The sequence below is a fragment of the Mesoplodon densirostris genome, chromosome 5 (genome assembly GCF_025265405.1).
Source record: "Mesoplodon densirostris isolate mMesDen1 chromosome 5, mMesDen1 primary haplotype, whole genome shotgun sequence".
Classification (NCBI taxonomy): Eukaryota; Metazoa; Chordata; class Mammalia; order Artiodactyla; family Ziphiidae; genus Mesoplodon; species Mesoplodon densirostris.
The window spans coordinates 195,283-212,670 of record NC_082665.1 but is presented as its reverse complement, the minus strand read 5'-3'; the positions used below and the strand labels follow the sequence as shown (position 1 = coordinate 212,670).

The window sequence follows — 17,388 nt, the reverse complement described above, 5'->3', positions numbered from 1 at the left end:
GGCTGAAGTTCTTATCTGCTGACTTTGTCTGGACAGATGACGATCTGCCCCTGATTCTTTTCCTTGTACCTTGGGTGGGACTTGGCCCCCGGGCCACCCGCACGGACCCCACCCCCCACCCCGTCTCTTTCTGTGCCCCGCACCCTGAGCCCCGAGCTCCACTCCGTGTCCTCTCTGTGTTGGGCTGGATTGCTGGGCCCAAACCCTCATGGCTGCTCACGGGCACTGGTGAGTGGGTGAACGGTTTCCGTCCCTCGCCCTCTCTGATCAGACCCTCAGTCGTGGGAACAAGATGCCTACGCCTCCCCAGTCGGGACGTCTGGGCCTCCTGGGGGCTCCCAGCCCTCTGGGCTCCCTCCGGTGCCACCTGGCTCCTGTGGAATCCCCTCACTCTGCCCAGTGCGGCCCCTACAGCCCATCCTCACCGTCGGCTCCATCTCACCCACTTGGCACCCGCTCTGTCTCTCCTGCCTTGTCTTGGGGTCTTGGTTCTGGGAGTTTGTTGCTTGGCTGTTAGGGGATGTTTTTCTCCTGCGTCTGGCGCACGGGTGATGGGCACTCGAAAGACCTTTTCCTTTCCCTGGCGGCCTGAGCCTTAGCCGGAACAGGAATCACAGGTTTCTCTGTCTTGGTAGGTGCTTCGCCAGGGTTGTGGGTGATTTTCTTTTTTCCCCCCTTTATAAGTTTGTTGTTGTTTTGCCTGGAAGCTTGTTGGTTCTAGTTCAGGAATTTTACTGGGAAATGCCTGGGTCTAGGTCCTCTCTCCCTTTCTTGCCCACTTAATCTTCATATCAGGAAAATGTTCTTTTTCGTTACTGCCTTTTCTCCCTCTTTTTCATGCTTCTGGATCTCCTGACTCAGGTTTGGGTACCGTCTCTTTTCAGTGTGTCTGGCAGGACACGACTTGTACTGGGCACTTTCTGCTTGTGGGATCTGGGGGCCTCTTTCCAGGGGCTGCCATGGAGGGCTCCCTGCCCGGCAGCCAGGGTGAGCTGGCGGCCCAGCTTGTTTCTGGACTCAGCTGCGTGGCGGCTTGGACACTCCAGAACTCCCACTGGCATTAGAATTATGCTGCTCTTTCTGGTCCTGGGAACGTGCGGTCATTTTTCTCCAGGACTGATTGCAGCTCCCACTCTTCTCGTCTCCCTGGCCTCAGTGTGAGGCAGACATCACCCCGGCCTAGATGAGGCAGGGACGCAGCTGCTCGGGAGCCCCGGCCGTCACCGTCCACACCCGGCGGAGAGCCTGGGAGGACCACAGCCATGCCGGGGCTCAGGGCTGCAGCTGCAGGCATGCAGCGTGAGGACATGCTGGGGGTGAGGGACGCTGAAGTAACAGGAGAATAGGAGAAAAGACAGAAGGAGGCCCGACGCCTCCCTCTATTTGGGGCATGTTTGACACTGTTTATACAAAATGTTTATTGAATAAAGGAAAATGCTTGGTGAAGTTCTGAATTTACAACCTTACCAGCAGGTGGAGAGTATAATTAATAGCTGGAGGGCAGATCCCGCCCTCCTTGAAGGCTGAGAATGGGTGCAGGTGTTTTGCAGATGCACACCGGTGTGTGTGTGCGTGTGTGCGTGTGTGCGCGTGCGTGTGTTGTGCATTTCCTGATTTCCTGCGAGGGGCCAGGACTTTCTCCTCAGAGGGGTGTGTGGCCCTGGGGTGACTCTCTGGGAGCTGCAGACAGGTAGGGTGCGGGCAGGGACAGGGCTGCCCCGCATGTTCGCCTGGTGATGCCAGGACAAGAGGAGATGCACACGCAGGGACGGCAGGAGCTGCATGAGCTCGTGGAAGTGAGTTGCTGATGGTGCTTTCTTGTGTTCGGTTTGGTGATACCTTTGTGGCACATTGGGCAGAGTGGCCCTGCTGGGTGTGAGGACACTCACACACGTGTCGGCCTGCCTGCTGGCTCTGTCTCCTGAGCTGCCCACAAGCACAGCACAGATGGGTGGTCCCTGGTGGGTGGGCTCAGGCCTGTAAAGATGACCATGCTGAGCACCCCTGGCCCTGATGGAGCATCGTGAACTTGTAATCTGGTGAAACCCGTGAGCTGGGTTAAACGTTGCGTATTTATTTTGACCCTGGAATCAAAACAGCCTGAGACTGGTGTCTGGTAGCCAGATGTTGTCAGGCAGGGCCTTGTGTGATTTGAGGACAGCTTCTGGAGGAGTCTCCAGAGTGTGGGACTCAGCTGTCCTCAAGTCGGACTGAATTCAAGAGGGGAAGATGGGTTAGAAGTGTACAGTTCTCCCCGGTTTTAATTATGGAGAACTTGAAACACATGAAAGAGTTGAAGGAGCAGCAAGTGGTCCCACGTTTTGGCGCGGGGTTGAGAGCAGGGCAGGGACATCCTGGCCCATCCCCAGGGGTGTGGGCCTCCCTGGAGAAGCGGCCAGGTCCCCCATGTCAGGGTGCAGATGCACGCGAGAGGTGCGGGGCTTCCGGGGTGGGCAGCTCGCCCACCCGCCCTCCATGGCCTCCTCTGGGCCGTGACTGCGCACCCCCCCACGCCTCCTGACCTCCCCGTGTCTGGGCGGAGGTTGACCTGCAGCGGGGGTAGCTCTCTGTCCCTCCGTAACAGCGCTGTTCGGTGCACACCCTGTTAGTGTGGAGGAGGGTGGTTATATTCAAGCACAGCAGGTGAGGCCCCTGGTCTTTCTCGTGGATCCATGGCCCTGGACGTGGGGAGCCGCCTTTGACCCGCTGACGCCCTCTGACCATGTGTCTCCCCAGGGGTGGACCTCATTGCCGCCTTCTACGGCTGCCTGTACTGCGGCTGCGTGCCTGTCTCTGTGCGGCCCCCGCACCCCCAGAACCTCGCCACCACACTTCCCACCGTCAAGATGATTGTGGAGGTAGGCAGGCACCACAGCCGGCAGGGCGGACCTGACCGTGGGCCCGTGTGCAGTTTGCTCCCAGGCGCCGAGACTCACTTGTGCCTTCAACCCCTGTGCCCTGCAGGTCAGCAAGTCTGCGTGTGTGCTCACGACGCAGGCCATCACGCGGCTGCTCAAGTCCAAAGAAGCACTGGCCACCGTGGACGTCAGGACCTGGCCGACCATTCTAGATACAGGTGCGCGTCCTTGCTGCGTTGGTGTGCTCGCTGGCCCCGCCAGGATCAGCCCCCTTTCCTTCCTTTGTTGTAGGGATTGCGTTGTCGCCACGTAAACATAAAGGTTGGCTAAGAGCAGCTTAGCAGCTTCAGTAAATGGTGAGAGGCGACCAACAGGAGACTTGCCGGCTGGGCGCCTGACAGCCTGTGTCCACCAGCTTGAGCCTAGAGCCAGGCGCGCAGAACAGAGGGCAGGTGGTGGGGAGCAGAGGTCCTTCCAAGGCCCGGCGCCTGTGGATGAGCTCCCCTTACTGCCTTTCATGCCCACGCAGCGGTTGGCAGTTGCGGGGACATAGACGGTGCCCACAGCACACACACAGCCGTCCTGGGTCCCCATCATGGGTACGTGCTCCTACGCCCCAGGAAATGCTTGTGGGCCCCCTCTGCCTTGGCCTGTTGGTTCAGCCATCAAGACACCCCAAACCAGCAGCACCCTGCAGGCTCCATCGGTAACTCGCGCACGGCCACATGGGTGCCAGCCGGCAAGCAGAGAGGGATCCCTCCTTCCCCGTCACACCTGGTGGGTATAGGTGCCTGTCCTTGCCCACCAGGGCACTGCCCACGAGAGGAAGTCAGGGACCGTGTTGTCAGTGGCCACCTGCCTGATACCAGCAACAGGCACGGGGAGCTGGTCCAGGGCGGCTGGCGGGGCACCCAGGGGTGGGCCCAGGAGCAGATGGGCTCCGGGGAGTCCCCTCACCTCACCGCTCCCTGCCCTCGCCTCGCCTGCGCCCACCTGTGCGCAGTCAGTGCTGTGCCCATCTCATGGTCCTGAAGGAACGCGATGAAGCACCCAGAGCCCTGGGGGCCCATCCTTAGCACTCACTGTGCATAGAGATGTCGGTAATCCTGGCTCCATCACAGGCTCTGGGACCCTGGCCAAGTCCCCGCTCCTCTGAGCTGTCCTGTGGGGCTCTCTCGGCCCATCTCCAGCCCTCCGTGTCCACCTCGTCCCCTGTCCCCATCACCACATGCTCGGCGTGGTCGGCGAGGGTCCGTTCCACGTGACCTTCCCTGCATGCACACGCCGCCTGCTCTCCCGCAGCCTGACTTCTGCTCTGAGCTCCCCAGCTCCCTCTGTGCGTCCCGTCTCCTCTCTGCCCACGAGAGCCTGAGCTAGCACCCACGCCCCCCGTGTCCCCTGACCGACAGATGACGTACCCAAGAAGAGGGTGGCCAGCATCTTCAGGCCCCCGTCCCCAGACATGCTCGCATACTTGGACTTCAGCGTGTCGACCACGGGGATCCTGGCGGGTGTGAAGGTGGGTTCTCTGGCTGGAGCTCCCCTCCACTCCGGCCCCTGGCACAGTGGGCGGGCAAAGGGCAGAAGGGTGTTGGCTGCAGGTCTGTGCAGGCCCTTCCTCCTCCCAGAGCTTAAAGCAGCAGTTTTGCTCCTTAAAGTTTGTGTTAAATACCAATAAACCCCAGGATTAGGTTAGCCCGAGAGTGATGCGTATTTTAGGTTTTATGGTAACGTCTAAACTTTCTGGTTCGTGACTATCTGGCCTCGAGGACCAGGTGGCTTGGATGAGTCTGTCACATTAGCAGGCACCAAACGCTCCACTAAAATTCTCTATTACCGTGAACTCTCACCTAGAAGGTTCACAGTGTGCCATTCCTGGGTACTGACTGGTGAATGTGGGATTGGGGCCAGCCACCCTTTCAGGAAGCGAAGGGGTCCGGCCGCTGTGGGCAGCAGGCACTGCCGTCAGCCCTCCCTCTTCCCTCACGTCACCGAGCAGAGCTCTCCTTTCACTCCTTAAGATGTCACACGCAGCCGCCAGTGCCCTGTGCCGCTCCATCAAGCTGCAGTGTGAGCTGTACCCCTCCAGGCAGATCGCCATCTGCCTCGACCCCTACTGTGGCCTCGGCTTTGCCCTGTGGTGTCTGTGCAGGTGAGTGTGCAGGTAGAATGTGCAGGTGAGTGGAGGGTGGGTGTGCAGGTGAGTGGAGCTGAGTGTGCGGGTGAGTGGAGGGTGGGTGTGCGGGTGAGTGGAGCTGAGTGTGCGGGTGAGTGGAGCTGAGTGTGCAGGTGAGTGGAGGGTGGGTGTGTAGGTGAATGGAGCTGAGTGTGCAGGTGAGTGGAGAGTGGGTGTGCAGGTGAGTGGAGCTGAGTGTGCAGGTGAATGGAGCTGAGTGTGCAGGTGAGTGGAAGGTGAGTGTGTGGGTAGAATCCCCCCCTCCTTACCCCACCCCGGCTGAATTGCTTCTTTAGACGCCCCCTTTCTAAGGTACATTTTTGAAGCCCACCAAGCAGAGGATACATGTGTGCGTGGGTTGGTTTGTGTGGGTGTTTGGTGGGTTGGAGTTGGGGTCTGAAATTGAGTAAAAGAGTAAAAATGCCTTTTTATTAAGTGCACACTCTCCGTTACTACTGATTCCATCCAGAACAGGGAAGTAGGAACCCATCTTTGTAAGCAGAACCCCGTCCCTGCTGGCTGGCCCGTCCCTGACAGCGACCCTGGATCCTTGAGTGCTGGTGGCGGGACCTGCGCCCCCAAGTTTTCTACTGAAAGCCCTACTCGGCCAGAGCAGAAAGGGTGGGCTCTGCCGGGAAGGGTAGTGTCCTTGAGGGGAGAGGCACCTGCACACGTGCTGACCCCGCCCCTGTCGCTGTCGCAGCGTCTACTCGGGACACCAGTCGGTGCTGGTGCCCCCGTCGGAGCTGGAGACCAACGTGTCCCTGTGGCTGTGGGCTGTCAGCCAGTACAAGGCCCGCGTCACCTTCTGCTCCTACTCGGTGATGGAGATGTGCGCCCGGGGCCTGGGCGCGCAGACAGCAGTGCTCAGGGTGCGTGCCGTCTGGGCCTGGAGAGACCACCGGACCTCTCCCAGCAACCGAAAACCCTCCCGGGGCTCCCCCCCCCACACCCCAACACACACCCATGGTGCACCTCCTGGGAGGAGAGGGGGCGGGCGCAGGGCAGGGTGGGTCTGACCCCGGGTCTCCGAGGCCTCAGGGGCCGGAGCCGAGAGGGCGGAGCTGGGGAGACGGAACCGAGGAGGCGGGGCTCGAGCAGCTTGGCCTTCACGCTCAGACCCGGCGGTGTGCGCCCACTCCTCCCACAGATGAAGGGCGTGAACCTGTCGTGCGTGCGCACCTGCATGGTGGTGGCCGAGGAGCGGCCCAGGATCGCGCTCACACAGTCCTTCTCCAAGCTGTTCAGGGACCTGGGTCTGCCTGCGCGCGCTGTGAGCACCACGTTTGGCTGCAGGGTCAACGTGGCCATCTGCCTCCAGGTAGGCGGCAGGGCTTCCCGCTGGGCGCACGTGCACGCACTGCGCTTCTCCGTCGTCCTTGGGTCCTTTCTGGTCCTCCCAGCCTTTGATGTTGCGTTTTCCAAATAGCACGTTAGCTTTGAGAGCTGAGCGTTTTACTTTAAAAGAGATTCTGTTCTTGATGAACAAAGACTTATTTGGAAAAATCAAAATTTTTTTGACCAGTGACTATTATCTGGAAGAATTTCTAAGTTGGATATGGTATGCAATTAATATTCTAAAGCAAGAATAAGCTAATTGTTTTTTAAGACATCTAGCAATTTTAAATGGAAACATTGACGAGTGTGATGGTTTATATTGCCCGGAATTCATTTTTGGAACATTAAGATATTTTACTTATTAAAAGGAAACAAAGTTTCAGAACAGCTAACTGTAGTGCAGCGCTCTTCACTGCCTCTGAAGTCAGGTGACTGGCTGTTTTCCAGATCTCCTACTAATACCTCAGTCCCACTTCTTTCTAAACCACGTTGCATGCCTCACGCACCCATGTTCAGGAGTTGTGGGGAGGAAAGGCCTCAGGGGAACCACAGTCCCTCATCCCCGAGCCCGTACTGGCCAGTGCCTGCCGGGCACAGGGAGGGTCTCGACTGCAGAGGCGGGCGTCCTGTTGTCCTGGTGTTCCTGCGACGGCCTCTCCACAATGGAGACGGCTCACCATCTCACTCGGACCCTTGCTGAGTGGCAGGAGGAGTGGGGTGGTCCCTCGTGAGGTCCTCCCGTTGTAGACAGTGCGACTGCACCTAGGCTGCTGGGAGCCCGGGCCCTCCTTCCTGGAAACGCGATGGCATCTGTGTTGCTTATCAGCGCGTGGGCGGCAGAAGTCTTGCTGGGACGTTCTTGGTTTGCACTTTGAGATGCAGTGATGCACTTCGCTGTCTCTCAGCTGTGTTTCTCACGTGCCTGTGCTCTCTGTGTTTCCTGTGGCTTCTCCTCCCTGTCTCCCTCTGCTGGCCTCCTTTGTCTCTGTCCGCCCAACTGGCTGGGAAAGCTGGCTGAGCAGGTACGACCTTGACCTCGCCCTTGAGGGGCCTCTCGTGAGCTCCAGACAAATACGTGTTTCTCCTGCTCACGGTGGGCGTTATTTGCCATATTACAAAAGTAACTCCTTCGTAACTGAATTTAAGACAAAAAGTATTTTCAGAAGCATTTAACCTTCGTTTTAATAAATTGCCTCTGGAGGAAGGGCTGTGTTTAGTCTCAATGAAAAAATTTCCGTTTTCATTCCAGGGCAGACCTAGGTTACTTTGGGATCTTCAGAGAATGATGCTGGGGCAGAGTGTCGTGTGACTTGATGTTCCTTATCTAGTGAAAGGAACGTGCTGTCCTGTAATCAGGGCCAACGTCAGCTGTCAGATGAGAGGAGAGAGAGTGAGGACGTCATTCTGGCAAATCCCTGGTGGGGCCTCGCTGTGCTCAGTCCTCAGGAGAATTAGGTCGGAGCGAGCATGGCTCGGTGGAAATGCCCCAAAACCCATAGCAGTGTTTTCTTAGAGACCAGCGGGAAGAGAGCTGTCAGGACTGAAATGTGAACTGGTTTGACGTGACATCTTCCTTCAGTGTCACTGGAGGTGCCTCGATGGTACCAAGCCTTGTAGATGTTGGCAGGAAAGCAGACTCCTGCTGGGAGCAGGGCAGCTGCCCTCCCGGCCCCCCCCCCCCACGCCTAGGGCCGGAGGAGCTGTCCCCCAGCTGCACCCGCGTGGAGGCGACGCCCCTGGGAACCACAGCGGGAGGCCCGCGTGGACGCTCCTCTGCTGCTCCCCTTGCAGGGCACAGCCGGCCCAGACCCCACGACCGTCTACGTGGACATGAGGGCACTGCGCCATGACAGGTAACAGCACCCAGGCCCCCGGGCAGCCTGGGCCTCCCCTGCATCCCTGTGTCCTCCCTTGATCACTCATTCCCACAACCAGGAAGGGAATGACCTTCCAAGAGTGACCGAGCATTTGACACGTGGCTTTTTATGGGGTAGAAAACAAGTAAGCCCGTCGCTGGGCAGGACAGAGGCATCACGTCAGCAGACATGTCCCAGGGGCCACGGTGTGTACCTGCGGGTCGGGGTCCCTCCAGCTTTGGAGCCAGATCCCTGTTCTGGATCCTCAAATGCAGCTTGAGGTAAACCATGGTGGAGCTTCCCGGGGGGCGAGGCCAGCTGGCCAGGGGCCCCCCGAGGACATAGAGCCAGCTCCTGCCCTGAGCAGTCCTTGGTGAGCCATGCACCCGAAGTCACTGCTCCAAGGTCACAGCAAGGTCCTGATCGAAAGGCTAAAAGGCTTGGCTGTTGTCAACGGACTGGCTGTTGCAGTGATAATCAATTTCTGACTACCTTGTGAGTTGCCTTTTTAGAGATTGTTGTCTGTGTAGTAAATTTTATTCTGAAATTTTTCCCTTGTTAATTTTTAGGGTACGTTTGGTGGAACGGGGTTCTCCGCACAGTCTGCCATTGACAGAGTCTGGAAAGGTAGTGCAGGGGACTGGGCCTCTATCCTTACATCGTCCCTGGGAGGTGCTCGCAATGAGCACAGACCCCTGTGGTCGGGCTGGGCTGGGCTGACGTAGAGGCCTCTCCTTGCTGTAAACACACACACACACACACCAACCACACACACACACCACACACCGCAGACACACACCACACACAACGACACACCACACACACCGCACACACACCGCACACACACACACCGCACACACACCACACATACCGCACACATACCACACACACACCACACACACCGCACACCACACACCACACACACACCACACACACAACCACACACACACCACACACACACACACACACACACACACACACTTGCTAAGTCTTTACGTCTACATCTGAGCTCCAGTTCCAAAAAGGGAGGACCTCAGGTGCAGAGACCAAGAAGGAGCTGCACTGCTGGGTCTTGAGGCCACGGGGTGCCTGTTGCCTTCATGGTGGCCCTGGAGCAGCTCACTGGGGCCTGGAAGAACGCAGCCCCTGGCTCAAGCGACAGCCAGGAAGTGGTCCCCACCACGGTGGCAGTTTACCATTAAAGCAGTCCAGGCCTGGTGCAATCTCAGGGGCCCAGAGTGGGCTCAGGTGGTGGGGCTGTGAGATCACCTGAGGGCACCCAGGGAAAAACTTTGAGCCACTGTGAGGGGTCAGCAGACATAGAGCCAGGAGAACAGGCGTTCTCAGAAGCAGAGGAGGTTCAGAGGAAGGAAGAAGACCCCCAGGAACCGTCGGACACTGTGATGGTGGGGGGAGGCCTGCGCCCCGCCCCCGGCCTCGGGCCTCCCTCTGCAGCTGCACAGCCAGAGGAGGGCTCGGCTCATCCCTGCTCTGCTGACACTCTCCCGACGCACGCCACAGCTGCCCCCAAGGAGACGGGGAGGGGACCCGCGGGCAGCGCAGGACGAGCCCGCCGTGAACGTAGGGGAGGAGCCGGCGGGGGCTGTGCACCGGCAGGGGCTGCCCCAGAGGAGGAGCAGAGACCTGGGGAGGAGGTTCAGCTGGTGCAAAGGTCCTGGGGCCACAGGGAGGCCTGCGTGGGGGAGCTGCACTGGGGGGAGGGGAGGAGGAGAGAAGGGCGCTCTCGTGGGCAGGTGGGCGTGGGGCCTGGGAAGGAAGGCACAGACCGTGGAGGAGGGGAGTGTGGACACAGGCCAGGGCTCCCTTCCTGTCCCTTCCACACGCACAGAAACGCCCCGTGTGCAGTCCGCATTGTCCTTTCTGCGAACGCAATTCTTAATTCTTTCTGGTGCCTTTTTGTTTCCTATCACACATGGCTCTGCGTCCGTTTTTGATGGACTTTCCCCCCATATTTCTCTGTTATGATAAATTGGCACTGACGGACCTGGGTTCTGGAAAGAGCTCTGGCTTCAGGGTTTGGGTGGGCCACACGGGGAGAGGTCGGAGGCCCAGCAGCATCCGGGGAAACAGAACGGCCCCACCAGGGCTGTGGGGACAGCACGAGGAGGGGAGGGTCTGGCGCCGGCCGTGGTGACCTCCTGTGACCCCTCGTCCCTTCCTCCACTGCCTGCACGTCTCTACTGTCACCTCCCGTTTTATACCTGGGGAAACTGAGGACACAGAACAGGTGTCCAGGAGCAGCCAGGTGTTCTGACTTGAGCCCAGTGAGGCCCCGCAGGCCCAGCGGGGGTCCTGGACCCGAGGCACACTCCCCTGGAGTCTTCTCCATGGCCCCTGGTGGGCCCGGCGCCCGTGCTCAGCAGCTGCCCCACTCTGAGTCTAGGGGCAGGAAGGCCTCTTGGGGGCCAGGTTTCCATCCAGAGCCGGGGGCTCGGGGGCCGGCGGGGGATGCAGCCGAGTCATGTGGACCCCCGGCACTCGTGAGCTCTCACAAGGGGCCTCAGGGAAAGACCCCCTTGACCCCTCTTGCCATCCAAAATAGGGTCCATTCTCAGGAACTGGGTGATTTTGCTAAGATTCAGAATTTATTTTTCTCTGTTAAAATCTCTCCTGTTAAAATTCAAAGGCAGATTTAGGTCGGCTTCTGAACCTGACTGCCCCCATGCACGTGTCACATCCTCTGGATCAGCTTCGAAGGGCGTTGTGTTGACGCACTTGAGTCAGGAGGGCCATGCCGCCTCTGACCTGGAGCTCGGTTCTCCCTGCAGATCCTCCCTGGAGTGAAGGTCGTCATCGCCCACAGCGAGACCAGAGGGCCCCTTGGAGACTCGCACCTGGGCGAGGTGAGGCAGCGGGGCCCCAGCGCCCAGGACCTGCTCCTCCCCCTCCTCCCCGTTCTGCCCCAGATTCGGGGGTTCTGAACCTTTGGTGTCGCACGTGCCTTGGGGAACCTGTCCCCACAGTGCTTGTGCTCCTGGACCCAGTCCCTGGGTAGGATTTCAGGATCCTGCCCTTGGGATGAAGCCCCCTGCCCCGTTACCCCACTAGCAGAGGGAAACCTTGAGTTGCAGACACTGGGTGGCCTAAGGAGCCTCACAGGACCCCGCAGCCGTGGAGGAAACAGCTGTTCCTTGAAGGGAAGTTCCTGCAGCCCCAGTGAGGGACAGCACGGGGCGGACCCCATAGCTAAGAGAGATGGTCTTCTCCATCCTGGGGACACGGGGCGGGGGGTCCTCACTGCCCCAGGACACAGGCTATGCTGGGGTCCTTGTTATGCCTGCGTACAGCACCTGGTCTAGAGTAACGGGACAGGTGGGACCCAGTACCTGGTGGCCAGGATGGCAGGTGGAGCCTGGGTGCCCAGGCTGGTCTGTTACGGTGGGAACGGTCTCAGCTCCCAGTTCCGGGCCTGGGGGCCAGCATCCTGCACTGCTGAGGGCAGCACCCAGGGGTGTCCACACACACTGCCTGGTCCCTGACCAGCTGGGACGAGGGCATGGGTGGGCCCGGGGCTCATGCCGCATCGGCCAGGAAAGGTGTCCCAGTCCCAGGGCTGGGTGTGCTCTGCCTGGGGCCTCCCCTCTACCCCACCCACTTCCTGGCCAGCTGGGCCCAGGCCTGTTAGGGCAGCAGTGGGTCCCAAGACAGTCCTGGCAGGTCTGCCCCAGGCCGGGACCCATGTGGCCACACTGTGTCCTCTTTCGGACCCTGCTTTTGGGGGATACCTAGAGCCTGGTAGTCAGTCGGGAGCCGCCTGTGGGTCCTGGAGGGCCCTGGCTTTAGAAGGGTGCCCTGGGGGCCCGTGACGCTCTGGGCACCGTTAGCCCACGTGCGGGCGGGTCTGCGCCCCGACTCTCTCGCTGGCCCTGTGTGCGTGTGCACGTGCAGGTTGCTCCCGGTTCTTTCTTACTGTCAGCTGTGTACATCGCTGTCCCACAGGCATCTCTCCGGGGTCCAAGGAGGGGAACGGTTCATTTGAAGGAGGACAGTCACTTGCCTGCTTTCCGTGCCTGTTGTTGTAACTTAGTTCGAGCACCCCGTCCCCGCACCCGTGTGCTGTGGCGTTGCTGCCGTGAATCGGCACAGACTGTGCCTGGCACCGTGGCAACTGACCCCCTCGTCCCCTGGGCCCCCAGGTCTGGGTGAGTAGCCCACACAGCGCCACTGGGTACTACACAGTCTACGGGGAGGAGGGCCTCCACGCCGACCACTTCAGTGCCCGGCTGAGTTTCGGAGACACCCAGACCGTTTGGGCAAGGACTGGCTTCCTGGGATTCCTCCGAAGGACAGAGCTCACCGACGCCAGCGGAGGTGAGGGGTCCCTGTGCAGCCCCACACCGGCACCTGAGCTCCATGTGGGCGGCATCTTGGGGGCCCCCGCCGACTCACCTCGCCCCTTGCTAGGAGCTCGTCTCTCTAGGTGCCCTGACACGGTTTTCTCTGAAAATTACTCTTTTTCCTTCACTGGTCTTGCACCCCAGCCTCTGTGGAGGATGTGGGGTTGCTGGCAGAGGCTGTGGGCCCCCCAGGCTTAGCCGTGGGCGTGTCTCACTAGCCATCTCTTGGGCCCTCCCCACACGGCCCCCCAAGCTTTCAAAGTCCCTTGGCCACAGCACGCTGGCCAGATGCTGTCAGAAGTTTTGGGAGCCTCTGTAGCTGCTGCTTCGTTTCCAGAGATAGTAAAAGTTGTTGTTAAATAAATATTCAGACGTGGGCGTAACTTCTCTGAATTTCGGGGCCGAGCGTGGCAGGAGGCTGTCGTCAGGCAACGTTTGAGTCGCCAGCCATTGGCACCGCGTGCTGTGCTGAGGTGGGCGAACTGTGCTGTCCACAGAGCGACACGACGCGCTGTACGTGGTGGGGTCTCTGGACGAGACGCTGGAGCTGAGGGGCATGCGCTATCACCCCGTCGACATCGAGACGTCAGTGATCCGGGCGCACAGGAGCATCGCCGAGTGGTGAGGGCCTGGGGCGCCCGTCACCCAGCTCTCCGGGGCCAGGGCAGGCACTGCGGCCGAGCGGGTGAGGCGGCCAGCTGCCTCTCCAGGAGCAGACCCCAGACATGCTCTTGGGATCACGGGCCAGAGACCCCTTGTTTGGGTTTGCTTGGTTTTTCTTCTTCCTAATCAGTCTTAAGCTAAGAGTCTGTCCACAAATACACAGGCAAAAGGTGAGAGCTCCACAGTTATCCTGAAATGCTTCTGCTTTTAACGTGAATTTCCTAATTTAACTGGTCGAGACTCAGGATTTCCTCACCTTGTAGGGAGCTTGCCTTGGGAAAGGCACAGCTTTCGACATCACATATTCTTGATTCTTAGCGAGAACTTTAATTAGAATAGATACTCCTGTAAAACACACTTAACTTAGCCTTTGAATTGTAACTGACCTTGAGCAGGAGGGTGACGTCCGTGAAGCTACTTTGGTTTTTTTCACTGGTCTCTTTCTGACGCCCTTTCCCAGCCCCCAAAGCCTGTGCCTGGCCCCGTGTGACATCGTCCGCCTTCTCCCTGCAGTGCCGTGTTCACCTGGACCAACCTGCTGGTGGTGGTGGTTGAGCTGGATGGACTGGAACAGGATGCACTGGACCTGGTGGCCCTGGTGACGAACGTGGTGCTGGAGGAGCATCACCTGGTGGTGGGCGTGGTGGTCATCGTGGACCCAGGTGTCATCCCCATCAACTCCCGCGGGGAGAAGCAGCGCATGCACCTGCGTGATGGCTTCCTGGCCGACCAGCTGGACCCCATCTACGTCGCCTACAACATGTGAGCACAGCTCACACCCTGGCCCTGAGGGACCTCGGGACGTGTCGGAGGTGCTGGGACGTGTGAAAACACAGCATCATCTGCCGCCCCCAGGGAGAGGACCCCAGGCTCTGGGAGCGCGATGCCCCGCCTCCTACGCTCGTACAGGTCCATCTCATTTTAAAAACCACTTCCTGAGTTATTCAAAGAAATCTTTTAATTATCAAGGACATTTACAGAACCATGAATGTCACTAATTTAACAGATGGGGTGACTGGGAAAGAGGCCTGGTGTGGGTGCTGCGGGAGCTGCAGGTGTGAGTTTGCACTTTTTTAGGCTGAAAATACAGTTCTCGATTTTAAAAATTCAAATGTTTTTTCCCACTTCAAATGACGAGTTCATATATAGAATTTATGCTAGGAGGAATTTGAGGCCCAAGTATAGCTGCTTCGATTCTGATTTACAGGAAAGCGCGGATCCCAGAAAGGCTGGTGGACAGGAGTGAGCCTGGCCTGGCCGCCCTGTCCACCTTTGGGCCCCAGACCAGGCACTGGACACACACGCTTCCTCTCTTGAAACAGGTGTGCACGACTGTCTGCCTGTGTGATCACTAACGCTCGACAGGGGCCATCTGGGGCCGTCAGGTGAGGTGCTGTGTTTCGGAAAGATAAACCAGCATTGAGTTTTAAACCACTTTCTAAGTTTCTGACTTCTTGCTCTTCAACTGAAGTGCTTGTTTCCATAACCACAGTATAAGCTCTTCTCACTGCACGGAAGTGTACTGAATTATTATTTTTATTCCACGTCAACAGATGTGGAAGCCCCGGTGGGGTGAGGTTTCCGTCCTCTCGGTGATGTCTGCCGAGCACCAGCAGTTCCTCCGAGAGGCCCAGCCCAGGAGAGCCTTGCCCCTTGCTGTTGCATTTTGAGTTGTGTGCCTGTAAAATTTGGCCAAATCATGTTCAGTTATTTTATTCTCACTTGACCAGACTGAGTGGTATAATATTATCGTAAGTCTAAATCAAAGAAGAAAACGTGATATCCTTTAGTTACTTCTAAGAATTTGAAGAGAAGCTCGAATCTAAGACAGAGTATTTTTGTATCACTAATGAAGAGTATGTGACCAGTTGTCGGGGACTGAGGGTGGGAAAGTTTATGAATCGTGCGTGCTTCCTAGAACGACCAGGCTTTTCTGGAATTAGCCTGGATCAGTGCCTAACAAAGTTGTTATTAATTCTCTACCATTTTAAATTCTCCACCAAAAAGGCCTGGCTAACTGGGCCAACTCTCACGTGTGTCTCGTATTTGGCTACAAGTAGCTTGCGCTCAGTAGCTGTTGGCCCGAGGCGTTGGCCTGCAGTGTGGTGTGTAACAACATACTGGAGTTTGAATAATCCTCTTGTAATTATGTACATAATCTGTGTAATTTATTGTTTGACATACAGAGGTCCTAGTAGTTGACTAATGGACATCCCTTATAACAGAATGGCCAGCAGGGGAAGAACTACCCAGCCTTGTATGTTGTAGTTTTATAGCAAACAAATATTGTAAAATTTTTGTATTGAAAGGTCGGTGGCAGTAAGACAAGGTGTCTTGTAAATTAAGATTTTAAGAAGCATTAAAATGTTTTAAAATTACTCTCTGGGAATTCTGTATATCACACAAATTTTTATATCATTATGTTAACAAAGTTATTGACTGTTTATAATTCTGCATTTTGAAATGTGTGAAAAGGTTTTTAAAATTACCCCAAATACGATGTATTTTATTATGCATTCTTTCCTGAATATAAAAGCATTTATGCTACAGCATAAAATCTACAAAGCACATTAAAGTATAAAGAAGAAAATTTAAATCTCCCATAATCCTACCTCACGGTAATGACAGCATTAGTATTTGATGTAAATCCTTTCAAGGATTAATTTTTTCCTTTAAAACACTTTTACAAAATTAGGATCGATCATTATAATTTTATAATCAGCTTTTGTAGTTAATAAATTCGACTTTTAATCTGTTACATATATTCTAATAAATGTTTTAATGACTGTGTCATATGGGAGGGGGGGCTCGACTGCATGCAACTTGTATTCACTTGCTCTGTGTCAGCGTCATTTCAGCCATGCTGCCATGAACCTCCTCGTGGGTGTGTGTTCACACGCAAGACCTGCCTTGGGCTCAGTTCCTACAGATAGAGTTCGTGCCAGGTGTGAAGCTTTGAACACCCCTGCCCTCGGAAGCGCACAAGGCAGCATGGGAGAAGCATTTTCCTGGCAGCCTGAGAGCACCGGCAATAAATAAATAAGTCCTTGTCAATTTGATAGTCAAGTAAGTATCATGTCTAGTGATGCTGAGTATGTTTTCATGTGTTTGTGGTCATTTTAATTTCTCATTTGATGCGTTCTATTTGGCAGGGGTTTTTTAAAATTCTTTTTAAATTTTTATTTATTTGGCTGCATCGGGTCTTAGTTGCGGCACACGGGCTTCTCTCTAGTTGTGGCGCACAGGCTCCAGAGCACGCAGGCTCAGTAACTGTGCCGCGCGTGGCTCTCTAGTTGTGGTGTGGGCTCCAGAGCATGCGTGCTCAGTAGTTGCGGTGTGCAGGCTTAATTGCTCCGCGGCATGTGGGATCTTAGTTCCCCGACCAGGGATCGAACCTGTGTCCCCTGCATTGGAAGGTGGATTCTTAACCACCGGACCAAAACGGAAGTCCCTCAAGGGTTTTTTTTTAATCTTTATTGGAGTATAATTGCTTCACAATACCATGTTAGTTTCTGTTGAACAACAAAGTGAATCAGCTGTATGCATACACATGTCCCCATATCCCCTCCCTCTTGAGCCTCCCTCCCCCCCTCCCTATCCCACCCCTCTAGGTCATCACAAAGCACTGAGCTGATCTCCCTGTGCTATGCTGCTGCTTCCCACCAGCCAACGATTTCACGTTCAGTAGTGTATACATGTATCGATGGTACTCTCACTTCGCCCCAGCTTCACCCTCCCACCCCATGTCCTCAAGTCCATGCTCTACGTCTACCTCTTTATTCCTGCCGTGCAACTAAGTTCATCAGTACCATTTTTTTTTTATTCCATATATACGTGTTAGCATACAGTATTTGTTTTTCTGACTTACTTCACTCTATGACAGACTCTGACCGTTGTGAGGTGATACCTCATTGTAGTTTTGATTTGCATTTCTCTAATAATTAGCTTTACATCCTGTGTTTGCCCGCTTCCTGCCAGTCTGCCCTAGGCCTTCCCACCAGGGCCTCTGTCTCACTGATGGCGTATATTGTCCACGAATCGTGCGCGTGCTACTTGCTGCGTGCCAGAAGAAGAGAGAGCAGCATTCTCTTTCTATCTGAGATCAATTTGCATAAGTTCTGGGTCTTAATGGCTTAAGG

The 17,388-nt window shown here is 56.4% G+C and overlaps 1 protein-coding gene across 15 annotated transcripts in view; it reads left to right on the top strand.

Annotated features, from left to right (window-relative positions):
- The window catches only part of DIP2A (disco interacting protein 2 homolog A), a 92,822-nt gene extending 76,949 nt beyond the window's left edge, over positions 1 to 15,873 (top strand). For 11 of the 15 annotated variants that reach the window (XM_060100296.1, XM_060100291.1, XM_060100289.1 and 8 more), the window contains 12 exons: positions 2,737 to 2,858; positions 2,965 to 3,076; positions 4,268 to 4,377; positions 4,880 to 5,010; positions 5,738 to 5,906; positions 6,185 to 6,355; positions 8,164 to 8,225; positions 8,798 to 8,855; positions 11,018 to 11,092; positions 12,386 to 12,560; positions 13,084 to 13,207; positions 13,763 to 15,873. In XM_060100296.1, the coding sequence (XP_059956279.1) occupies positions 2,737 to 2,858; positions 2,965 to 3,076; positions 4,268 to 4,377; positions 4,880 to 5,010; positions 5,738 to 5,906; positions 6,185 to 6,355; positions 8,164 to 8,225; positions 8,798 to 8,855; positions 11,018 to 11,092; positions 12,386 to 12,560; positions 13,084 to 13,207; positions 13,763 to 14,015 (1,562 nt within the window). In that variant the 3' untranslated portion in view covers positions 14,016 to 15,873. The other 4 variants (XM_060100290.1, XR_009532665.1, XR_009532666.1 and 1 more) reach the window with 4 other exon arrangements.
- Positions 15,874 to 17,388: the final 1,515 nt, after the last annotated feature.